At 41.4% G+C, this 20066-nt stretch overlaps 1 protein-coding gene across 1 annotated transcript in view; it reads right to left on the reverse strand.

The window, feature by feature from the left end:
- Positions 1 to 20066, reverse strand: part of LOC100628139 (uncharacterized) — a 217790-nt gene that overhangs the window by 151217 nt on the left and 46507 nt on the right. Inside the window, exons 25-36 of the mRNA XM_085003024.1 lie at positions 17427 to 17497; positions 16990 to 17083; positions 14409 to 14479; positions 13972 to 14065; positions 11390 to 11460; positions 10953 to 11046; positions 8370 to 8440; positions 7933 to 8026; positions 5351 to 5421; positions 4914 to 5007; positions 2334 to 2404; positions 1897 to 1990 (exon numbers count right to left, since the gene is read on the reverse strand). Of these exons, the coding sequence (XP_084859150.1) occupies positions 1897 to 1990; positions 2334 to 2404; positions 4914 to 5007; positions 5351 to 5421; positions 7933 to 8026; positions 8370 to 8440; positions 10953 to 11046; positions 11390 to 11460; positions 13972 to 14065; positions 14409 to 14479; positions 16990 to 17083; positions 17427 to 17497 (990 nt within the window). The remainder of the gene's footprint in view (positions 1 to 1896; positions 1991 to 2333; positions 2405 to 4913; positions 5008 to 5350; positions 5422 to 7932; positions 8027 to 8369; positions 8441 to 10952; positions 11047 to 11389; positions 11461 to 13971; positions 14066 to 14408; positions 14480 to 16989; positions 17084 to 17426; positions 17498 to 20066) is intronic.

Consider the following 20066-nt stretch of genomic DNA (forward strand, 5'->3'; position numbering starts at 1 on the left):
CCTATGCCACAGCCACAGCAGTGCAGGATCCAAGCCAGGTCTGCGACCGATACCGCAGCTCACGGCAACAACGCCGCATCCTTAACCCACCGAGTGAGGCCAGGGATTGAATCTGCAACCTCATGGTTCCTGGTTGGGTTCGCTTCCAATGTGCCACAATGGGAACTCCGCATGTACATTATTGTCTTCTAAGCGACACTCAACTACAACATTAAATATCCACACCGGCGAGTCACTGTGGCACTTCTAGTGATGATGACAGCTAACACTTTTCCTAAGGTGAATTTGAAATAACTTCCATATTTTCAAACAGGAAGTTCCCTGTTCTCACTTAACTCCACTCTCTCTGTTACGTCTCTCGTCCGTCCGGACTCTCTCTCAATCTATACAATATATTTCAGCATTTAGATACACTAGATCAGTAATGTATCAATACTACTAGGATACTACTAGGGATAGAATCAAAAGCCTCTGCTTTATAGGGTTTCTTTATATATTCAAAGATTATATATATATATGTAAATATATATGATATATGAAAATGTATTGTGGACGAGCAAACTTTGTAAAAAAATCAAAATATATTACATACAAGACAAAGGTTGGTGTTCAGAGTATGTTCCTAATAATGCTGAGTTGTATTTCTCTACAACTATGTGCTTACAAATACTCCTGTGCGAATGCCTCTTGTGGCTCAGTGGGTTCAGAACCGGGCATGGTATCCATGCGGATGCGGGTTGTTCTACCCCTGGCCCTGCTCGGTGGGTTAAGGAGCCCACGTGACCACAAGCCGTGCTCTAGATCACAGATGCAGGTCAGATCTGGCATTGCGGTGGCTCTGGCGTAAGCCTGCAGATGCAGCTCCGATTCGACCCCTAGCCTGGTAATGTCCCTATGCTGGAGGCACGGCCCTAAAAGGAAAAAAATAATAATAAAAGACTGGGGGGGTTTCTGTTTTGTTGTTTTTTTAAGTCCTACTGTGGTACGGACTTTGACCTTATGAAAGAATTCACTCAGGTATTCAAACATGATCATCTACCACTCCCTGAATGCCGCAAATTATTACTAGAGCGCGAGAGAGATCGAGAGAGAAGTGTTCTTAACACAGCTGCTTTCCACCTGGAGAAAGAACTGGTAACCAGAAGTCTAAGGAGAGTGTAAGGCTTCAAAGATATACTTAATGGAACATGAGATGGTGCTAAAAAGAAGATTAAGAGTTTTCATCTCAAATTCTAAGCTCCCAATTGGTGGGTACTGAGAAATATACTGTAGCCTTAGCCTTATTTATCACATAGTGCTGATCTATTCCCTTGGTATTTATGACACTCTTCCTCCAGAGAACTCAACTGAACTTACACAATGTGACCCGAAGAGGCCCTCCTCTACGCCTACTTCGTTTCTAAATGACACTAACCCTGAATGTTCAGTCCTCAACTTTTCTATTCCTCGCTTTCTTTCTTTCCTTCTTGTCTCTCTCTTTATTATTATTATTTTTTAAAGCCACTCCTGTGGCATACGGAAGTTCCCAGGCTAGGGGTTGAATCAGAGCTGCTGCTGAGACCTATACCAGAGCCTTGGCAACACTGGACCCTTAACCCACTGAGCGAGGCCCCATCCTCATGGATACTGGTAGGGTTCATAAGCCGCTGAGCCACAATGGGAGCGCTTCCACAATCTTTCTACTTAAAATCTTCCTACGACAATCATTCATTTTATGAATTCACTTAATGTCTTCTATAAAGAGGAATTCTGCTATTCGTAGCAAAGAGTGCCACTATCAATGCCGTAACTGCTTTTCATCAGTGAGACTCTTCCTATTTTCTAAAGTAGTCTCATATAATATTGGTAACACAATTAAAATTCCTTTTCGGTTATGACAGAAAAAACCCGACTTACCGAACTTGGACCCGGCGGGTTTCTCTGAAGCTCTTCAATTGTGCCCGCTTGCATTTTGTTTGTATCTTTTAACTCGGCATTTTCCTTTTCAAGCCTAGAATGTGTATTTCAAAATAATTATCCTCACACATAGATTGTTAAGACCACCACACCAATTGTACACAAACATCCACAGGTTCCATTGCAGAAATTCTGAAATTTTTGAAAGGTAGATGTTTTGGCCATTTTGTTGTTTTTCTAGCAGGGTTTTGCGGATAATGAGAGAAATTTAGAAATAATGGGGAAAAACCATTTCACAACACCCCAAAACTGAAATTTTTACCCGGCTCCCCAATGATGTCTTATTTGTCATCTTTCCTGGTATAATTCTTACACTGTACTGCCTAGGTGCTTCGTACTTAATCCCTACTTATTCTCTGTGCTGCTTTAAATCTTACTTTTGCACTTGATGCTGCATCTTCTCAATACATTTCGCGGCCTCCATATATCGATCTTGTGCTTCTTGCAACTAAAATAAAGGAAACCACGGTTGTTACCTACAGATAATCTAGTACAGATATACCTGCTCTCTTGTCGTGCTCATCTGCATATTGTTTATGGCTACTTTTCGTGCCACTAGCATAGACAGGAGTTGTTATAACAGAGACCTTAGAGCCCACAAACTTGAAATATTTCCTATCTGGTCCTTTGCAAGTTATCAACCTCTCCTCTCGCATTAAACGTAATATTATTAATGCATTAAATTCCATTTCATCAAATAAATATACACATTTATACGTTGGCAGATGGGGGAAAGAGAGAATTTCCTTACAGGAAACATTCATGTGTAAGCACACACACACACACACACACACAAACACACGCACACACACACATAAATACACACGTGTACACATACACACATGGGTACACACATACATGTGCACACACATGTATATGTGCAGACATATGTACGGAGACAACACATGTGTTCACACATATAGGAATATGTAAATATATATATACCCATGAACATATATATACACACACACACACGCACATATACGTGTACACATACACACACATACGTCTGTGTGTGTGTGTGTATTTTTTTGTTGTTTAGGGCCACACTTGTGGCATGTGGTGGTTCCCAGCCTAGGGGTCTCATTAGAGCTATAGCTGCTGCCTATGCCACAGCCACAGCAGTGCAGGATCCAAGCCAGGTCTGCGACCGATACCGCAGCTCACGGCAACAACGCCGCATCCTTAACCCACCGAGTGAGGCCAGGGATTGAATCTGCAACCTCATGGTTCCTGGTTGGGTTCGCTTCCAATGTGCCACAATGGGAACTCCGCATGTACATTATTGTCTTCTAAGCGACACTCAACTACAACATTAAATATCCACACCGGCGAGTCACTGTGGCACTTCTAGTGATGATGACAGCTAACACTTTTCCTAAGGTGAATTTGAAATAACTTCCATATTTTCAAACAGGAAGTTCCCTGTTCTCACTTAACTCCACTCTCTCTGTTACGTCTCTCGTCCGTCCGGACTCTCTCTCAATCTATACAATATATTTCAGCATTTAGATACACTAGATCAGTAATGTATCAATACTACTAGGATACTACTAGGGATAGAATCAAAAGCCTCTGCTTTATAGGGTTTCTTTATATATTCGAAGATTATATATTTTTATATATATATATATATGAGATATGTGAAAATGTATTATGGACGAGCAAACTTTGTAAAAAAATCAAAATATATTACATACAAGACAAAGGTTGGTGTTCATAGTATGTTCCTAATAATGCTGAGTTGTATTTCTCTACAACTATGTGCTTACAAATACTCCTGTGCGAATGCCTCTTGTGGCTCAGTGGGTTCAGAACCGGGCATGGTATCCATGCGGATGCGGGTTGTTCTACCCCTGGCCCTGCTCGGTGGGTTAAGGAGCCCACGTGACCACAAGCCGTGCTCTAGATCACAGATGCAGGTCAGATCTGGCATTGCGGTGGCTCTGGCGTAAGCCTGCAGATGCAGCTCCGATTCGACCCCTAGCCTGGTAATGTCCCTATGCTGGAGGCACGGCCCTAAAAGGAAAAAAATAATAATAAAAGATTGGGGGGGTTTCTGTTTTGTTGTTTTTTTAAGTCCTACTGTGGTACGGACTTTGACCTTATGACTTTGACCTCTCTCTCGATCTCGCGAGAGAGATCGAGAGAGAAGTGGTCTTAACACAGCTGCTTTCCACTTGGAGAAAGAACTGGTAACCAGAAGTCTAAGGAGAATGTAAGGCTTCAAAGATATACTTAATGGAACATGAGATGGCGCTAAAAAGAAGATTAAGAGTTTTCATCTCAAATTCTAAGCTCCCAATTGGTGGGTACTGAGAAATATACTGTAGCCTTAGCCTTATTTATCACATAGTGCTGATCTATTCCCTTGGTATTTATGACACTCTTCCTCCAGAGAACTCAACTGAACTTACACAATGTGACCCGAAGAGGCCCTCCTCTACGCCTACTTCGTTTCTAAATGACACTAACCCTGGATGTTCAGTCCTCAACTTTTCTATTCCTCGCTTTCTTTCTTTCCTTCTTGTCTCTCTCTTTATTATTTTTTTTTTTTAAAGCCACTCCTGTGGCATACGGAAGTTCCCAGGCTAGGGGTTGAATCAGAGCTGCTGCTGAGACCTATACCAGAGCCTTGGCAACACTGGACCCTTAACCCACTGAGCGAGGCCCCATCCTCATGGATACTAGTAGGGTTCATAAGCCGCTGAGCCACAATGGGAGCGCTTCCACAATCTTTCTAGTTAAAATCTTCCTACGACAATCATTCATTTTATGAATTCAGTTAATGTCTTCTATAAAGAGGAATTCTGCTATTCGTAGCAAAGAGTGCCACTATCGATGCCGTAACTGCTTTTCATCAGTGAGACTCTTCCTATTTTCTAAAATAGTCTCATATAATATTGGTAACACAATTAAAATTCCTTTTCGGTTATGACAGAACAAACCCGACTTACCGAACTTGGACCCGGCGGGTTTCTCTGCAGCTCTTCAATTGTGCCCGCTTGCATTTTGTTTGTATCTTTTAACTTGGCATTTTCCTTTTCAAGCCTAGAATGTGTATTTCAAAATAATTATCCTCACACATAGATTGTTAAGACCACCACACCAATTGCACACAAACATCCACAGGTTCCATTACAGAAATTCTGAAATTTTTGAAAGGTAGATGTTTTGGCCATTTTGTTGTTTTTCTAGCAGGGTTTTGCGGATAATGAGAGAAATTTAGAAATAATGGGGAAAAGCCATTTCACAACACCCCAAAACTGAAATTTTTACCCGGCTCCCCAATGATGTCTTATTTGTCATCTTTCCTGGTATAATTCTTACACTGTACTGCCTAGGTGCTTCGTACTTAATCCCTACTTATTCTCTGTGCTGCTTTAAATCTTACTTTTGCACTTGATGCTGCATCTTCTCAATACATTTCGCGGCCTCCATATATCGATCTTGTGCTTCTTGCAACTAAAATAAAGGAAACCACGGTTGTTACCTACAGATAATCTAGTACAGATATACCTGCTCTCTTGTCGTGCTCATCTGCATATTGTTTATGGCTACTTTTCGTGCCACTAGCATAGACAGGAGTTGTTATAACAGAGACCTTAGAGCCCACAAACTTGAAATATTTCCTATCTGGTCCTTTGCAAGTTATCAACCTCTCCTCTCGCATTAAACGTAATATTATTAATGCATTAAATTCCATTTCATCAAATAAATATACACATTTATATGTTGGCAGATGGGGGAAAGAGAGAATTTCCTTACAGGAAACATTCATGTGTAAGCACACACACACACACACACACACACAAACACACGCACACACACACATAAATACACACGTGTACACATACACACATGGGTACACACATACATGTGCACACACATGTATATGTGCAGACATATGTACGGAGACAACACACGTGTTCACACATATAGGAATATGTAAATATATATATACCCATGAACATATATATACACACACACACACGCACATATACGTGTACACATACACACACATACGTCTGTGTGTGTGTTTGTATTTTTTTGTTGTTTAGGGCCACACTTGTGGCATGTGGTGGTTCCCAGCCTAGGGGTCTCATTAGAGCTATAGCTGCTGCCTATGCCACAGCCACAGCAGTGCAGGATCCAAGCCAGGTCTGCGACCGATACCGCAGCTCACGGCAACAACGCCGCATCCTTAACCCACCGAGTGAGGCCAGGGATTGAATCTGCAACCTCATGGTTCCTGGTTGGGTTCGCTTCCAATGTGCCACAATGGGAACTCCGCATGTACATTATTGTCTTCTAAGCGACACTCAACTACAACATTAAATATCCACACCGGCGAGTCACTGTGGCACTTCTAGTGATGATGACAGCTAACACTTTTCCTAAGGTGAATTTGAAATAACTTCCATATTTTCAAACAGGAAGTTCCCTGTTCTCACTTAACTCCACTCTCTCTGTTACCTCTCTCGTCCGTCCGGACTCTCTCTCAATCTATACAATATATTTCAGCATTTAGATACACTAGATCAGTAATGTATCAATACTACTAGGATACTACTAGGGATAGAATCAAAAGCCTCTGCTTTATAGGGTTTCTTTATATATTCAAAGATTATATATTTATATATATATATATATATGAGATATGTGAAAATGTATTATGGACGAGCAAACTTTGTAAAAAAATCAAAATATATTACATACAAGACAAAGGTTGGTGTTCAGAGTATGTTCCTAATAATGCTGAGTTGTATTTCTCTACAACTATGTGCTTACAAATACTCCTGTGCGAATGCCTCTTGTGGCTCAGTGGGTTCAGAACCGGGCATGGTATCCATGCGGATGCGGGTTGTTCTACCCCTGGCCCTGCTCGGTGGGTTAAGGAGCCCACGTGACCACAAGCCGTGCTCTAGATCACAGATGCAGGTCAGATCTGGCATTGCGGTGGCTCTGGCGTAAGCCTGCAGATGCAGCTCCGATTCGACCCCTAGCCTGGTAATGTCCCTATGCTGTAGGCACGGCCCTAAAAGGAAAAAAATAACAATAAAAGATTGGGGGGGTTTCTGTTTTGTTGTTTTTTTAAGTCCTACTGTGGTACGGACTTTGACCTTATGACTTTGACCTCTCTCTCGATCTCGCGAGAGAGATCGAGAGAGAAGTGTTCTTAACACAGCTGCTTTTCACCTGGAGAAGGAACTGGTAACCAGAAGTCTAAGGAGAATGTAAGGCTTCAAAGATATACTTAATGGAACATGAGATGGCGCTAAAAAGAAGATTAAGAGTTTTCATCTCAAATTCTAAGCTCCCAATTGGTGAGTACTGAGAAATATACTGTAGCCTTAGCCTTATTTATCACATAGTGCTGATCTATTCCCTTGGTATTTATGACACTCTTCCTCCAGAGAACTCAACTGAACTTACACAATGTGACCCGAAGAGGCCCTCCTCTACGCCTACTTCGTTTCTAAATGACACTAACCCTGGATGTTCAGTCCTCAACTTTTCTATTCCTCGCTTTCTTTCTTTCCTTCTTGTCTCTCTCTTTATTATTTTTTTTTTTTAAAGCCACTCCTGTGGCATACGGAAGTTCCCAGGCTAGGGGTTGAATCAGAGCTGCTGCTGAGACCTATACCAGAGCCTTGGCAACACTGGACCCTTAACCCACTGAGCGAGGCCCCATCCTCATGGATACTAGTAGGGTTCATAAGCCGCTGAGCCACAATGGGAGCGCTTCCACAATCTTTCTACTTAAAATCTTCCTACGACAATCATTCATTTTATGAATTCAGTTAATGTCTTCTATAAAGAGGAATTCTGCTATTCGTAGCAAAGAGTGCCACTATCGATGCCGTAACTGCTTTTCATCAGTGAGACTCTTCCTATTTTCTAAAATAGTCTCATATAATATTGGTAACACAATTAAAATTCCTTTTCGGTTATGACAGAACAAACCCGACTTACCGAACTTGGACCCGGCGGGTTTCTCTGAAGCTCTTCAATTGTGCCCGCTTGCATTTTGTTTGTATCTTTTAACTCGGCATTTTCCTTTTCAAGCCTAGAATGTGTATTTCAAAATAATTATCCTCACACATAGATTGTTAAGACCACCACACCAATTGCACACAAACATCCACAGGTTCCATTACAGAAATTCTGAAATTTTTGAAAGGTAGATGTTTTGGCCATTTTGTTGTTTTTCTAGCAGGGTTTTGCGGATAATGAGAGAAATTTAGAAATAATGGGGAAAAGCCATTTCACAACACCCCAAAACTGAAATTTTTACCCGGCTCCCCAATGATGTCTTATTTGTCATCTTTCCTGGTATAATTCTTACACTGTACTGCCTAGGTGCTTCGTACTTAATCCCTACTTATTCTCTGTGCTGCTTTAAATCTTACTTTTGCACTTGATGCTGCATCTTCTCAATACATTTCGCGGCCTCCATATATCGATCTTGTGCTTCTTGCAACTAAAATAAAGGAAACCACGGTTGTTACCTACAGATAATCTAGTACAGATATACCTGCTCTCTTGTCGTGCTCATCTGCATATTGTTTATGGCTACTTTTTGTGCCACTAGCATAGACAGGAGTTGTTATAACAGAGACCTTAGAGCCCACAAACTTGAAATATTTCCTATCTGGTCCTTTGCAAGTTATCAACCTCTCCTCTCGCATTAAACGTAATATTATTAATGCATTAAATTCCATTTCATCAAATAAATATACACATTTATATGTTGGCAGATGGGGGAAAGAGAGAATTTCCTTACAGGAAACATTCATGTGTAAGCACACACACACACACACACACACAAACACACGCACACACACACATAAATACACACGTGTACACATACACACATGGGTACACACATACATGTGCACACACATGTATATGTGCAGACATATGTACGGAGACAACACACGTGTTCACACATATAGGAATATGTAAATATATATATACCCATGAACATATATATACACACACACACACGCACATATACGTGTACACATACACACACATACGTCTGTGTGTGTGTTTGTATTTTTTTGTTGTTTAGGGCCACACTTGTGGCATGTGGTGGTTCCCAGCCTAGGGGTCTCATTAGAGCTATAGCTGCTGCCTATGCCACAGCCACAGCAGTGCAGGATCCAAGCCAGGTCTGCGACCGATACCGCAGCTCACGGCAACAACGCCGCATCCTTAACCCACCGAGTGAGGCCAGGGATTGAATCTGCAACCTCATGGTTCCTGGTTGGGTTCGCTTCCAATGTGCCACAATGGGAACTCCGCATGTACATTATTGTCTTCTAAGCGACACTCAACTACAACATTAAATATCCACACCGGCGAGTCACTGTGGCACTTCTAGTGATGATGACAGCTAACACTTTTCCTAAGGTGAATTTGAAATAACTTCCATATTTTCAAACAGGAAGTTCCCTGTTCTCACTTAACTCCACTCTCTCTGTTACGTCTCTCGTCCGTCCGGACTCTCTCTCAATCTATACAATATATTTCAGCATTTAGATACACTAGATCAGTAATGTATCAATACTACTAGGATACTACTAGGGATAGAATCAAAAGCCTCTGCTTTATAGGGTTTCTTTATATATTCAAAGATTATATATTTATATATATATATATATATATGAGATATGTGAAAATGTATTATGGACGAGCAAACTTTGTAAAAAAATCAAAATATATTACATACAAGACAAAGGTTGGTGTTCAGAGTATGTTCCTAATAATGCTGAGTTGTATTTCTCTACAACTATGTGCTTACAAATACTCCTGTGCGAATGCCTCTTGTGGCTCAGTGGGTTCAGAACCGGGCATGGTATCCATGCGGATGCGGGTTGTTCTACCCCTGGCCCTGCTCGGTGGGTTAAGGAGCCCACGTGACCACAAGCCGTGCTCTAGATCACAGATGCAGGTCAGATCTGGCATTGCGGTGGCTCTGGCGTAAGCCTGCAGATGCAGCTCCGATTCGACCCCTAGCCTGGTAATGTCCCTATGCTGTAGGCACGGCCCTAAAAGGAAAAAAATAACAATAAAAGATTGGGGGGGTTTCTGTTTTGTTGTTTTTTTAAGTCCTACTGTGGTACGGACTTTGACCTTATGACTTTGACCTCTCTCTCGATCTCGCGAGAGAGATCGAGAGAGAAGTGTTCTTAACACAGCTGCTTTTCACCTGGAGAAGGAACTGGTAACCAGAAGTCTAAGGAGAATGTAAGGCTTCAAAGATATACTTAATGGAACATGAGATGGCGCTAAAAAGAAGATTAAGAGTTTTCATCTCAAATTCTAAGCTCCCAATTGGTGAGTACTGAGAAATATACTGTAGCCTTAGCCTTATTTATCACATAGTGCTGATCTATTCCCTTGGTATTTATGACACTCTTCCTCCAGAGAACTCAACTGAACTTACACAATGTGACCCGAAGAGGCCCTCCTCTACGCCTACTTCGTTTCTAAATGACACTAACCCTGGATGTTCAGTCCTCAACTTTTCTATTCCTCGCTTTCTTTCTTTCCTTCTTGTCTCTCTCTTTATTATTATTTTTTTTTTAAAGCCACTCCTGTGGCATACGGAAGTTCCCAGGCTAGGGGTTGAATCAGAGCTGCTGCTGAGACCTATACCAGAGCCTTGGCAACACTGGACCCTTAACCCACTGAGCGAGGCCCCATCCTCATGGATACTGGTAGGGTTCATAAGCCGCTGAGCCACAATGGGAGCGCTTCCACAATCTTTCTACTTAAAATCTTCCTACGACAATCATTCATTTTATGAATTCAGTTAATGTCTTCTATAAAGAGGAATTCTGCTATTCGTAGCAAAGAGTGCCACTATCGATGCCGTAACTGCTTTTCATCAGTGAGACTCTTCCTATTTTCTAAAATAGTCTCATATAATATTGGTAACACAATTAAAATTCCTTTTCGGTTATGACAGAACAAACCCGACTTACCGAACTTGGACCCGGCGGGTTTCTCTGAAGCTCTTCAATTGTGCCCGCTTGCATTTTGTTTGTATCTTTTAACTCGGCATTTTCCTTTTCAAGCCTAGAATGTGTATTTCAAAATAATTATCCTCACACATAGATTGTTAAGACCACCACACCAATTGTACACAAACATCCACAGGTTCCATTGCAGAAATTCTGAAATTTTTGAAAGTTAGATGTTTTGGCCATTTTGTTGTTTTTCTAGCAGGGTTTTGCGGATAATGAGAGAAATTTAGAAATAATGGGGAAAAGCCATTTCACAACACCCCAAAACTGAAATTTTTACCCGGCTCCCCAATGATGTCTTATTTGTCATCTTTCCTGGTATAATTCTTACACTGTACTGCCTAGGTGCTTCGTACTTAATCCCTACTTATTCTCTGTGCTGCTTTAAATCTTACTTTTGCACTTGATGCTGCATCTTCTCAATACATTTCGTGGCCTCCATATATCGATCTTGTGCTTCTTGCAACTAAAATAAAGGAAACCACGGTTGTTACCTACAGATAATCTAGTACAGATATACCTGCTCTCTTGTCGTGCTCATCTGCATATTGTTTATGGCTACTTTTCGTGCCACTAGCATAGACAGGAGTTGTTATAACAGAGACCTTAGAGCCCACAAACTTGAAATATTTCCTATCTGGTCCTTTGCAAGTTATCAACCTCTCCTCTCGCATTAAACGTAATATTATTAATGCATTAAATTCCATTTCATCAAATAAATATACACATTTATACGTTGGCAGATGGGGGAAAGAGAGAATTTCCTTACAGGAAACATTCATGTGTAAGCACACACCCACCCCCCCACACACACAAACACACGCACACACACACATAAATACACACGTGTACACATACACACATGGGTACACACATACATGTGCACACACATGTATATGTGCAGACATATGTACGGAGACAACACACGTGTTCACACATATAGGAATATGTAAATATATATATACCCATGAACATATATATACACACACACACACGCACATATACGTGTACACATACACACACATACGTCTGTGTGTGTGTGTGTATTTTTTTGTTGTTTAGGGCCACACTTGTGGCATGTGGTGGTTCCCAGCCTAGGGGTCTCATTAGAGCTATAGCTGCTGCCTATGCCACAGCCACAGCAGTGCAGGATCCAAGCCAGGTCTGCGACCGATACCGCAGCTCACGGCAACAACGCCGCATCCTTAACCCACCGAGTGAGGCCAGGGATTGAATCTGCAACCTCATGGTTCCTGGTTGGGTTCGCTTCCAATGTGCCACAATGGGAACTCCGCATGTACATTATTGTCTTCTAAGCGACACTCAACTACAACATTAAATATCCACACCGGCGAGTCACTGTGGCACTTCTAGTGATGATGACAGCTAACACTTTTCCTAAGGTGAATTTGAAATAACTTCCATATTTTCAAACAGGAAGTTCCCTGTTCTCACTTAACTCCACTCTCTCTGTTACCTCTCTCGTCCGTCCGGACTCTCTCTCAATCTATACAATATATTTCAGCATTTAGATACACTAGATCAGTAATGTATCAATACTACTAGGATACTACTAGGGATAGAATCAAAAGCCTCTGCTTTATAGGGTTTCTTTATATATTCAAAGATTATATATTTATATATATATATATATATGAGATATGTGAAAATGTATTATGGACGAGCAAACTTTGTAAAAAAATCAAAATATATTACATACAAGACAAAGGTTGGTGTTCAGAGTATGTTCCTAATAATGCTGAGTTGTATTTCTCTACAACTATGTGCTTACAAATACTCCTGTGCGAATGCCTCTTGTGGCTCAGTGGGTTCAGAACCGGGCATGGTATCCATGCGGATGCGGGTTGTTCTACCCCTGGCCCTGCTCGGTGGGTTAAGGAGCCCACGTGACCACAAGCCGTGCTCTAGATCACAGATGCAGGTCAGATCTGGCATTGCGGTGGCTCTGGCGTAAGCCTGCAGATGCAGCTCCGATTCGACCCCTAGCCTGGTAATGTCCCTATGCTGTAGGCACGGCCCTAAAAGGAAAAAAATAACAATAAAAGATTGGGGGGGTTTCTGTTTTGTTGTTTTTTTAAGTCCTACTGTGGTACGGACTTTGACCTTATGACTTTGACCTCTCTCTCGATCTCGCGAGAGAGATCGAGAGAGAAGTGTTCTTAACACAGCTGCTTTTCACCTGGAGAAGGAACTGGTAACCAGAAGTCTAAGGAGAATGTAAGGCTTCAAAGATATACTTAATGGAACATGAGATGGCGCTAAAAAGAAGATTAAGAGTTTTCATCTCAAATTCTAAGCTCCCAATTGGTGAGTACTGAGAAATATACTGTAGCCTTAGCCTTATTTATCACATAGTGCTGATCTATTCCCTTGGTATTTATGACACTCTTCCTCCAGAGAACTCAACTGAACTTACACAATGTGACCCGAAGAGGCCCTCCTCTACGCCTACTTCGTTTCTAAATGACACTAACCCTGGATGTTCAGTCCTCAACTTTTCTATTCCTCGCTTTCTTTCTTTCCTTCTTGTCTCTCTCTTTATTATTTTTTTTTTTTAAAGCCACTCCTGTGGCATACGGAAGTTCCCAGGCTAGGGGTTGAATCAGAGCTGCTGCTGAGACCTATACCAGAGCCTTGGCAACACTGGACCCTTAACCCACTGAGCGAGGCCCCATCCTCATGGATACTAGTAGGGTTCATAAGCCGCTGAGCCACAATGGGAGCGCTTCCACAATCTTTCTACTTAAAATCTTCCTACGACAATCATTCATTTTATGAATTCAGTTAATGTCTTCTATAAAGAGGAATTCTGCTATTCGTAGCAAAGAGTGCCACTATCGATGCCGTAACTGCTTTTCATCAGTGAGACTCTTCCTATTTTCTAAAATAGTCTCATATAATATTGGTAACACAATTAAAATTCCTTTTCGGTTATGACAGAACAAACCCGACTTACCGAACTTGGACCCGGCGGGTTTCTCTGAAGCTCTTCAATTGTGCCCGCTTGCATTTTGTTTGTATCTTTTAACTCGGCATTTTCCTTTTCAAGCCTAGAATGTGTATTTCAAAATAATTATCCTCACACATAGATTGTTAAGACCACCACACCAATTGCACACAAACATCCACAGGTTCCATTACAGAAATTCTGAAATTTTTGAAAGGTAGATGTTTTGGCCATTTTGTTGTTTTTCTAGCAGGGTTTTGCGGATAATGAGAGAAATTTAGAAATAATGGGGAAAAGCCATTTCACAACACCCCAAAACTGAAATTTTTACCCGGCTCCCCAATGATGTCTTATTTGTCATCTTTCCTGGTATAATTCTTACACTGTACTGCCTAGGTGCTTCGTACTTAATCCCTACTTATTCTCTGTGCTGCTTTAAATCTTACTTTTGCACTTGATGCTGCATCTTCTCAATACATTTCGCGGCCTCCATATATCGATCTTGTGCTTCTTGCAACTAAAATAAAGGAAACCACGGTTGTTACCTACAGATAATCTAGTACAGATATACCTGCTCTCTTGTCGTGCTCATCTGCATATTGTTTATGGCTACTTTTTGTGCCACTAGCATAGACAGGAGTTGTTATAACAGAGACCTTAGAGCCCACAAACTTGAAATATTTCCTATCTGGTCCTTTGCAAGTTATCAACCTCTCCTCTCGCATTAAACGTAATATTATTAATGCATTAAATTCCATTTCATCAAATAAATATACACATTTATATGTTGGCAGATGGGGGAAAGAGAGAATTTCCTTACAGGAAACATTCATGTGTAAGCACACACACACACACACACACACAAACACACGCACACACACACATAAATACACACGTGTACACATACACACATGGGTACACACATACATGTGCACACACATGTATATGTGCAGACATATGTACGGAGACAACACACGTGTTCACACATATAGGAATATGTAAATATATATATACCCATGAACATATATATACACACACACACACGCACATATACGTGTACACATACACACACATACGTCTGTGTGTGTGTTTGTATTTTTTTGTTGTTTAGGGCCACACTTGTGGCATGTGGTGGTTCCCAGCCTAGGGGTCTCATTAGAGCTATAGCTGCTGCCTATGCCACAGCCACAGCAGTGCAGGATCCAAGCCAGGTCTGCGACCGATACCGCAGCTCACGGCAACAACGCCGCATCCTTAACCCACCGAGTGAGGCCAGGGATTGAATCTGCAACCTCATGGTTCCTGGTTGGGTTCGCTTCCAATGTGCCACAATGGGAACTCCGCATGTACATTATTGTCTTCTAAGCGACACTCAACTACAACATTAAATATCCACACCGGCGAGTCACTGTGGCACTTCTAGTGATGATGACAGCTAACACTTTTCCTAAGGTGAATTTGAAATAACTTCCATATTTTCAAACAGGAAGTTCCCTGTTCTCACTTAACTCCACTCTCTCTGTTACCTCTCTCGTCCGTCCGGACTCTCTCTCAATCTATACAATATATTTCAGCATTTAGATACACTAGATCAGTAATGTATCAATACTACTAGGATACTACTAGGGATAGAATCAAAAGCCTCTGCTTTATAGGGTTTCTTTATATATTCAAAGATTATATATTTATATATATATATATATATGAGATATGTGAAAATGTATTATGGACGAGCAAACTTTGTAAAAAAATCAAAATATATTACATACAAGACAAAGGTTGGTGTTCAGAGTATGTTCCTAATAATGCTGAGTTGTATTTCTCTACAACTATGTGCTTACAAATACTCCTGTGCGAATGCCTCTTGTGGCTCAGTGGGTTCAGAACCGGGCATGGTATCCATGCGGATGCGGGTTGTTCTACCCCTGGCCCTGCTCGGTGGGTTAAGGAGCCCACGTGACCACAAGCCGTGCTCTAGATCACAGATGCAGGTCAGATCTGGCATTGCGGTGGCTCTGGCGTAAGCCTGCAGATGCAGCTCCGATTCGACCCCTAGCCTGGTAATGTCCCTATGCTGTAGGCACGGCCCTAAAAGGAAAAAAATAACAATAAAAGATTGGGGGGGTTTCTGTTTTGTTGTTTTTTTAAGTCCTACTGTGGTACGGACTTTGACCTTATGACTTTGACCTCTCTCTCGATCTCGCGAGAGAGATCGAGAGAGAAGTGTTCTTAACACAGCTGCTTTTCACCTGGAGAAGGAACTGGTAACCAGAAGTCTAAGGAGAATGTAAGGCTTCAAAGATATACTTAATGGAACATGAGATGGCGCTAAAAAGAAGATTAAGAGTTTTCATCTCAAATTCTAAGCTCCCAATTGGTGAGTACTGAGAAATATACTGTAGCCTTAGCCTTATTTATCACATAGTGCTGATCTATTCCCTTGGTATTTATGACACTCTTCCTCCAGAGAACTCAACTGAACTTACACAATGTGACCCGAAGAGGCCCTCCTCTACGCCTACTTCGTTTCTAAATGACACTAACCCTGGATGTTCAGTCCTCAACTTTTCTATTCCTCGCTTTCTTTCTTTCCTTCTTGTCTCTCTCTTTATTATTATTTTTTTTTTAAAGCCACTCCTGTGGCATACGGAAGTTCCCAGGCTAGGGGTTGAATCAGAGCTGCTGCTGAGACCTATACCAGAGCCTTGGCAACACTGGACCCTTAACCCACTGAGCGAGGCCCCATCCTCATGGATACTGGTAGGGTTCATAAGCCGCTGAGCCACAATGGGAGCGCTTCCACAATCTTTCTACTTAAAATCTTCCTACGACAATCATTCATTTTATGAATTCAGTTAATGTCTTCTATAAAGAGGAATTCTGCTATTCGTAGCAAAGAGTGCCACTATCGATGCCGTAACTGCTTTTCATCAGTGAGACTCTTCCTATTTTCTAAAATAGTCTCATATAATATTGGTAACACAATTAAAATTCCTTTTCGGTTATGACAGAACAAACCCGACTTACCGAACTTGGACCCGGCGGGTTTCTCTGAAGCTCTTCAATTGTGCCCGCTTGCATTTTGTTTGTATCTTTTAACTCGGCATTTTCCTTTTCAAGCCTAGAATGTGTATTTCAAAATAATTATCCTCACACATAGATTGTTAAGACCACCACACCAATTGTACACAAACATCCACAGGTTCCATTGCAGAAATTCTGAAATTTTTGAAAGGTAGATGTTTTGGCCATTTTGTTGTTTTTCTAGCAGGGTTTTGCGGATAATGAGAGAAATTTAGAAATAATGGGGAAAAGCCATTTCACAACACCCCAAAACTGAAATTTTTACCCGGCTCCCCAATGATGTCTTATTTGTCATCTTTCCTGGTATAATTCTTACACTGTACTGCCTAGGTGCTTCGTACTTAATCCCTACTTATTCTCTGTGCTGCTTTAAATCTTACTTTTGCACTTGATGCTGCATCTTCTCAATACATTTCGTGGCCTCCATATATCGATCTTGTGCTTCTTGCAACTAAAATAAAGGAAACCACGGTTGTTACCTACAGATAATCTAGTACAGATATACCTGCTCTCTTGTCGTGCTCATCTGCATATTGTTTATGGCTACTTTTCGTGCCACTAGCATAGACAGGAGTTGTTATAACAGAGACCTTAGAGCCCACAAACTTGAAATATTTCCTATCTGGTCCTTTGCAAGTTATCAACCTCTCCTCTCGCATTAAACGTAATATTATTAATGCATTAAATTCCATTTCATCAAATAAATATACACATTTATACGTTGGCAGATGGGGGAAAGAGAGAATTTCCTTACAGGAAACATTCATGTGTAAGCACACACCCACCCCCCCACACACACAAACACACGCACACACACACATAAATACACACGTGTACACATACACACATGGGTACACACATACATGTGCACACACATGTATATGTGCAGACATATGTACGGAGACAACACACGTGTGCACACATATAGGAATATGTAAATATATATATACCCATGAACATATATATACACACACACACACGCACATATACGTGTACACATACACACACATACGTCTGTGTGTGTGTGTGTATTTTTTTGTTGTTTAGGGCCACACTTGTGGCATGTGGTGGTTCCCAGCCTAGGGGTCTCATTAGAGCTATAGCTGCTGCCTATGCCACAGCCACAGCAGTGCAGGATCCAAGCCAGGTCTGCGACCGATACCGCAGCTCACGGCAACAACGCCGCATCCTTAACCCACCGAGTGAGGCCAGGGATTGAATCTGCAACCTCATGGTTCCTGGTTGGGTTCGCTTCCAATGTGCCACAATGGGAACTCCGCATGTACATTATTGTCTTCTAAGCGACACTCAACTACAACATTAAATATCCACACCGGCGAGTCACTGTGGCACTTCTAGTGATGATGACAGCTAACACTTTTCCTAAGGTGAATTTGAAATAACTTCCATATTTTCAAACAGGAAGTTCCCTGTTCTCACTTAACTCCACTCTCTCTGTTACGTCTCTCGTCCGTCCGGACTCTCTCTCAATCTATACAATATATTTCAGCATTTAGATACACTAGATCAGTAATGTATCGATACTACTAGGATACTACTAGGGATAGAATCAAAAGCCTCTGCTTTATAGGTTTTCTTTATATATTCAAAGATTATATATATATATATATATATATATATATATATATATATGAGATATATGAAAATGTATCATGGACGAGCAAACTTTGTAAAAAAATCAAAATATATTACATACAAGACAAAGGTTGGTGTTCAGAGTATGTTCCTAATAATGCTGAGTTGTATTTCTCTACAACTATGTGCTTACAAATACTCCTGTGCGAATGCCTCTTGTGGCTCAGTGGGTTCAGAACCGGGCATGGTATCCATGCGGATGCGGGTTGTTCTACCCCTGGCCCTGCTCGGTGGGTTAAGGAGCCCACGTGACCACAAGCCGTGCTCTAGATCACAGATGCAGGTCAGATCTGGCATTGCGGTGGCTCTGGCGTAAGCCTGCAGATGCAGCTCCGATTCGACCCCTAGCCTGGTAATGTCCCTATGCTGGAGGCACGGCCCTAAAAGGAAAAAAATAACAATAAAAGATTGGGGGGGTTTCTGATTTGTTGTTTTTTTAAGTCCTACTGTGGTACGGACTTTGACCTTATGAAAGAATTCACTCAGGTATTCAAACATGATCATCTACCACTCCCTGAATGCCGCAAATTATCACTAGAGCGCGAGAGAGATCGAGAGAGAAGTGTTCTTAACACAGCTGCTTTCCACCTGGAGAAAGAACTGGTAACCAGAAGTCTAAGGAGAATGTAAGGCTTCAAAGATATACTTAATGGAACATGAGATGGCGCTAAAAAGAAGATTAAGAGTTTTCATCTCAAATTCTAAGCTCCCAATTGGTGGGTACTGAGAAATATACTGTAGCCTTAGCCTTATTTATCACATAGTGCTGATCTATTCCCTTGGTATTTATGACACTCTTCCTCCAGAGAACTCAACTGAACTTACACAATGTGACCCGAAGAGGCCCTCCTCTAAGCCTACTTCGTTTCTAAATGACACTAACCCTGGATGTTCAGTCCTCAACTTTTCTATTCCTCGCTTTCTTTCTTTCCTTCTTGTCTCTCTCTTTATTATTTTTTTTTTTTTAAAGCCACTCCTGTGGCATACGGAAGTTCCCAGGCTAGGGGTTGAATCAGAGCTGCTGCTGAGACCTATACCAGAGCCTTGGCAACACTGGACCCTTAACCCACTGAGCGAGGCCCCATCCTCATGGATACTGGTAGGGTTCATAAGCCGCTGAGCCACAATGGGAGCGCTTCCACAATCTTTCTACTTAAAATCTTCCTACGACAATCATTCATTTTATGAATTCAGTTAATGTCTTCTATAAAGAGGAATTCTGCTATTCGTAGCAAAGAGTGCCACTATCGATGCCGTAACTGCTTTTCATCAGTGAGACTCTTCCTATTTTCTAAAGTAGTCTCATATAATATTGGTAACACAATTAAAATTCCTTTTCGGTTATGACAGAAAAAACCCGACTT

The sequence above is a fragment of the Sus scrofa genome, chromosome 17 (assembly GCF_054392235.1).
Source record: "Sus scrofa isolate SSC_HxYL_T2T_F1_AM1 chromosome 17, Sscrofa_HxYL_maternal_Yorkshire_Landrace_v2.0, whole genome shotgun sequence".
NCBI classification, from domain to species: Eukaryota; Metazoa; Chordata; class Mammalia; order Artiodactyla; family Suidae; genus Sus; species Sus scrofa.